The following is a 6,627-nucleotide window of genomic DNA, read 5'->3' as shown; positions in this document are numbered from 1 at the left end:
AGAGGTTTCAACCAATTTCATATGCTAGAGAACTATTTATAATCAGTATCTATGAAGGTTTATGCAACTAAATTATTTGGCTACCATAATTTAGTAGAGTAGCATTGTTATTAGTATTAAGTTGCTGAAATAATGTTTATTTTAGTATTTTAGTAGTTGAATTTAAGATAGAATGAGCGGAAATGATGGACATACAAAGGAGGGGGATGAGAAGATTAAGATGCACACTCATTCTTACTGTTGTCTAGACTATGCACAGGTGTCTTTTCTTTATGCATTCGTTTCTGAATAAACATCAATGGTTTTGAAGATACAGTTGGATCATTAAATTTTGATAGCATGTTGAGTGTTTTGTTATGATTAGCTTGGGAATAGTAACTGTTTTTAGTTTAACACATTTTTTCTTGTTAACTTGTTTTTCCAGCTTACTAATAGTTGTTCAATTATTGTCTTTCATATTTTGGAAAAGGCCTAAAGAAACAATTGTTTCAGATATATGATGTGGTTAGGTATAGACTGCATCGTATGAAGAAAAAACTAAAAGATGAATTGGAAGACAAGAACACAGTTCAGGAATATATATGCCCCAATTCCAATAGAAGGTTTTTTACTTTGTTTTTGTTTTAAAATAGTTGGTTCAAATGTCTGATATAATCATTTACATGAGTAGAATTTAAATTTATCCAATAATGTTTTGGTGTCAAATTTGTAGGTATACTGCATTGGATGCCTGGCGGTTAATTTCTACGATGGACGAATATTTTCACTGTGAAATGTGTGATGGGGAACTTGTGGGTGAGATTGATAAGCTTGTTGCTTAAGAAGGAGGAGATGGAGATGATAATGCAAGGAGGCGTAGGCGTGAAAAGTTAAAGGACATGCTCCAAAAGATGGAAGTTCATTTTATATAATTTTCATTGTTCTATATATATTTTTGTTCAGCTGTGATGCTTATGTGTGTGTAAATGATTAATTGTACTATGTATCTTTTATTTAGTTTTTTCATGCAACTGTTTACTCTTTTCTTTTTTGGGGGGTGAATCTCTATATGTTTGCATGCATTTGTGGATCTGAACAAATGGGGAACTCTAAACAAGTTAGTAGTCTGTGCTTGTTGCTTATGATTCTCTTAAAAAGAATGTTGTTTTGTGAAGGTCCATCCAGCTAAGAGACTTATAGGTAATATAGGTACTGGTAGATATGTCGAAAATGAGTCATAATGAACTTGAGTATCCATTAGTGATTGCGTTAGAAAGATTTCCAGTTTATCTATTTTTTCTCTAGGAGTAATTATATTCCTTTTCTTTGTGTTATTGCTTACGTATCCATTTTTTTTTTCTGACTGGTCATGGTCATGTGTCTGCATAAGTGGTATATGTGTTTCCTGAAGGAAAATTGCTTGTATATGTTATTTGTTCATATTTGTCCTTTTTTCTAATGACCAGGTCGTTAAGTTTTGTATGTCTTTTTTTTCGATATGTTTACAGGAGTATTTTTAAACATTGTCTTCAACATCTTTAAATTTCTCTTATTTCTTTCTGGTCATTTTCTTGATTCTGAATGCATTAGAATATATGGTAACAATGACAATTGATGCAGATTCAGGGGAGGCAACTTGCTATTAAGTAGTTAATATTTGAGCTAAATAATTTCCATTAAAAATGCTCGATAGTCAATATTGAATATTCAAATGTTTTCTGCTCTACACAAACTAATAGAGCTCAACAATAGATCTTATTATGTAAGACCAAATTTATGTGTAGGAATCTTTGGCTGAACACCATAACTACAAACCAGCTATGATTACCGCTTTGGCTTTACAGTCTTTTCATGTAACCGTTATATGTGATAGATGATGAATATGATGATAATTGCTCTAGAAAAGTTTCCCTTTCCTGTTTTGATCTGTGAAGGTGGCATGTTGCTTTTTGGACATTCATTTTGCATTAAAAAAAAGCATTACAGAAATTTTTATGATCTGCTGTTGGCTGTGGCTTTTTTGCTGTTGTGGATATACTCAGGTCTCCATTGCCCCTATTTTTTTATGCACTACCATTCTAACTTTGGCCCTTTTAACTTTCAAGTGTCTCATTTTACCATTCTAATCATGTTTTGGCCCCTTATTTTATTGTTGATAAAAAAAATTAGGTCTGGGGTAGTAAAACCATACCAATATTTTATTGTCTTTTTATCCTATTAGATATTGATCTATAATATGATCAAATTAGTGCAGTTGCAGCTAACTATTTACCTAGTGTGTAATCCTATTTGCTTCAAGTGTTCTAGAAAATTTTAATTAATAATAACCTTTCACTTTCAATCTATCTATTTATATATATATATATAGATAGATAGCATTGTATCTAGCATTGTTCCCTTTAGTTTATTCTTTCTTTTGTATATATATGGTTTTTATGCTGAGAATTAATTTTCGAAAGTTTAAATAGGATTGAATTTGGATACTAATCTGAATTTTGAGATTTTAATTCATTTTATATATATATATGTATATATATTCAGAGAGTGATCCAAATATAGTCAAACATATTACTCTTCTTGAATTAGGTCCTACCAAATGTTAGTCTCTACCTCTTCAGTAAATTTTTCTTACCAAACATTGGTCAAATACATTACTCTTTCTCTTTGTTATTTTGTTAGAACTTTTCTGCCTCTTTAGTAAATTTTTCATTTTGATAGGCTTTACTACTCCAAAGGGTTATAATAATTATTGTCTTATGAATATTCTTATTAGGTCATCCATTTTTTTGTTCATTGTTTTTCTAGTGGGTTTACCTAATGCATCTCTGTTTTAAATTAGGCAGAAAGAGGGGAAAGGTTGTTGTCTTGGAACTGGCAGTTGATGTGTACGCTATTGAGTTTGTAAGATTCATCACATTTATTAGGTATTGTTCCTTTTTTTTTTGTATCTGTTATAGTATGTTGCTTTATTGGTGAGTTAAAATCTTCATAATTTTGTTATGTTATGAAACGAGTGTTAATTTTAGTACTCACATTCACAATGTAAATCACCAATGCCTTTTTTTTTTTAAGAAAAAAACATTTATTTTTAGCATGAGTTATATATGATTATGAAACTATAAATATTCCTTGTTCTGATGTTTCGCTAGTAGTTGAGTGATATAGGACATGGTGGGGAAGGAGAACAAAGAAGATGATTGGAGAGGAGAATAGTAGAAAAAGAAGAATTTATAAAGAAATAACAGAATTAGTAGAAAATATAGATGAAAGAAGAATTAGAGTTGTAGAAGAGAATGAAGAGAGGAAATCTGAATAATTTGTATTGTATATATTTACACGGACTACACATTTATATTCTCTTTCAGGTCTTGAGAATAAAATTAATAACTTAAGATTATTTTTTATGAGAGAAAATGAGTGTTGGAAAGATAAATAGAGATTGAATGTGTAAATCACATGCTAGAACAGTTATATTTTATATATATAAATTTAGGATGTAACTCTATATTGACCTCTCCCTAGCTAGTAGTTAAGGTCACCAAGAGCATCATAGTTATGTCATTTGCTTTTGACTACAAAAATTTGTGTATAAAGATATCGTTATACTTTTCCACCAGCATGTTTCTTATGAGATGATTTACTCATGCAATTGTTTCAATAAGGCATTTAAGTGCTTGAATGCTACAAACCCCAGAACTTCACGGTGTTAAAATGTTTTGTGGGCCTCTTGGCATATACTTAAATTGTTTGCTTGCCTGAAGCCTTACTTCTGATTATGATGACTTCAATTGGTGTATCCCCATGGTAAAGCGTGAAAGTCTATTCATGTAAAATGGATCTAATTATAGATTGACTATGGCATTAAGTGCAAGGTTTCCATCATTATTAATGAGAAATTGTGCTGAGCACACAGCCTGGGACAAACTTGTATGTATCCTTTATATGCTTTGGACCCCTTTTATGGTTTAATGGTTGTATGTAGACTGGATATTCCTATATTTTTGGAAATCTTTACTACATTTTACTAAGGAGGTTTAACTTATCCATGCAGGCCATACAGATTGGCGCCACTAAAGTACTGTCAATGCTGTTGATGACAGCAGATTTCTTGCCACCATATTTTTCTGCAAGCAGCTTTGGTCTAGATGATAAACAGGTTTAGCGTGTTCGAGCTAATGCATTTTATTTCCTGATCATTAATTTTTTTATTTGAACAACTGACCCATTGTTTCTCATTTAATATATTTTAATTAATACATCGTCTAGGTTGCTGATTTGAAATATTCTGTAAGTTTTATTCTACTAGAACAATCTGAAGAAAATGAAGACTTATTTGTTGCTACCGTCAATCTTTTCACTGCTGCTGCTCGTTATCAGGTGTGCTACTTTTTGACATTTGTATATGTTTTCTGGTGTCAATAAGTGTATCACTCTTAGGTAATTTTCCGTTGTTTCATTTTGGGATTTCTCATTAATTGTTTATATTGAACTGTGTGTTCTATACAGCCTGCTTTTTTTATTGCTGTATTTGCCACCAAAGAGTTTATGGACGTCCAACCAGGTAATGCTGGTGATGGGAAGTTGCCAGCAATTGAGGTTTCCTCTGGGCCAGTAGAGTCTAAAAGTTCAAGCCTTGTAGATGTAGTACTTTGTTATGTTGTAAATTCTGACAGCCATATCAATAAGAATATTTTGTGTTGAAAGTAGTAACTTTTAACCATGTTGAATATTTAAGGCTCCTTGAATACTTAAAGAACATTTTGTTGTTGATGACAATGTTGAATGTTTTAAACTAATTTGTGGATTGTTAATACAATGTTAAATGTTATTACTTTTTGTTACTTGAAAATCAAGTTCATTTGATGATACTAGTATATATTAGAAATATAATTTTAATTATATAAAAAAATTAAAATATAATAGACTAAATTAGTGTTATATAAACAAAATATATAATGAGAATTTAAACATATCTAAATATAACAATAATACGAAAAATTGTGTTATAATATCTATTACAATAACACTTTTTATGTAAAGAATCGTGTTATGCAAACGTCATTATATAACACAAATAATGTGTTATACTAAAGTGTAGTATAACACAAATTTATAAGTATTGAAATGTGTTATATAATCGACTATAAATAACATAATTAAACACTTATCTATATATTAAAATAACACAGAAAGTGTGTTATCATTGACAGTATAATAACACATCTGTATAACATTGATAAAGTGTTATGTAAAGTACCCTGACCTACAATAACGTAGTTGGTCTTAACACTTGAAAAAGTGTTATGGTATGTTTTGATAACACATTTTTGGTGTTATTAAAAGCATTTTTTCTTGTAGTGTGGTCGAGTTTTTGAGAAATAACCTGGATGTATTCGCTTGGTCACATGCAGATATGGTGGGAATAAACCCAAATGTTATGATGCATACTTTGAATCTGGACAGGAATGTGTCTGCAAAGGTACAAAAATGAAGGCTTTTGGGGAAGGAACGATCAGAAGCTTTAGAAGAAGAAGTAGCTTGCTTACTTAAGTGTGGGTTCATAAGGGAAGAAAAATATCAGACCTGAATTGCTAACCCTGTCTTGGTCCTAAAGCCCAACGAAAAGTGGAGAACTTGCATTGACTTGTCGAACCTCAATAAGGTTTGTCCTAAGGATTATTTTCCACTACCTAGAGTTGATCACCTGGTAGACGTGAAAGTCGGTTACAAACTCATGTCTTCCATGGATGCATATTATGGATATAACCAGATCATGGTGAACCCTGTAGGCCAAGAACACACCAACTTCATGACTGAGCATAATGTATACTGCTACAAGGTTATGCCATTCGGGTTAAAGAATGCTAGTGTAATGTACCAACGAATGGTTAACAAAATGTTCATTAACTAGATCGAGAAAAACATGGAAGTGGACATCGATGATATGCTCATTAAATCAAAGACTGTCAGCAACCATGTTTCCGACCTAGAGGAATATTTTTGCGTGCTAGGGAAATACGATGTGAAGCTAAATCCCTAGAAGTGCACATATGGGGTTTCCTCAGGAAAATTTTTGGGCTTCATAGACAGCACAAGGGGGATAGAGGCGAACCCAGAGAAGATCATGTCGTTACTAGAAATGTCTTCCCCTAGGTCACGTAAAGAAGTACAATGCTTAATTGGAAAGGTGGTGGCCATAAACCGTTTCATTTCAAAATCTACTGACAAGTGTCTCCCATTCTACAGCATGCCCAGTGAAAATAAAAAGTTTGAGTGGATCGAAGAAAGAGAGCAGGCATTTCAACTTTTGAAAACTCACCAGGCTGAAACCCACATATTATCAAAACAAGCAGTTGGGTAATGTTTGTACTTATACCTAGACGTGACAGAAAATGTCGTCAACACCGAATTAGTTCGAGACAAAAATCGAGCGCAGAAACCAATGTACTACGTGAGTAAAAGGCTTTTGGGAGCTGAATCAAGAAACCCTTTAATAGAAAAAACTCGCGTTCTGATTGATCTTGGCCTTGAGAAAACTCAGGCTATATTTTAGTCATACACCATCTACGTCTTAACCGATTAACCTTTAAGGCAGGTCTTGCAAAAACCTGAAGCATCAGGATGTTCGCTTAAGTGGGCCATCAAACT

At 32.3% G+C, this 6,627-nt stretch overlaps 1 protein-coding gene across 1 annotated transcript; it reads left to right on the top strand.

Annotated features, from left to right (window-relative positions):
- The first annotated feature begins 4,018 nt into the window (after positions 1 to 4,018).
- Positions 4,019 to 4,690, top strand: LOC133793982 (uncharacterized). Its single transcript, XM_062231190.1, has 3 exons — positions 4,019 to 4,135; positions 4,246 to 4,356; positions 4,486 to 4,690. The coding sequence occupies exons 1-3, from the start codon at positions 4,025 to 4,027 to the stop codon at positions 4,678 to 4,680; spliced, it is 417 nt and encodes a 138-aa protein (XP_062087174.1). The 5' UTR covers positions 4,019 to 4,024; the 3' UTR covers positions 4,681 to 4,690.
- The last annotated feature ends 1,937 nt before the right edge of the window (positions 4,691 to 6,627 follow it).

The sequence above is a fragment of the Humulus lupulus genome, chromosome 8 (assembly GCF_963169125.1).
Source record: "Humulus lupulus chromosome 8, drHumLupu1.1, whole genome shotgun sequence".
In the NCBI taxonomy this organism is placed as follows: Eukaryota; Viridiplantae; Streptophyta; class Magnoliopsida; order Rosales; family Cannabaceae; genus Humulus; species Humulus lupulus.
Note: the sequence above shows the minus strand (reverse complement) of the source record. Positions and strands in the feature narration are given on the sequence as shown.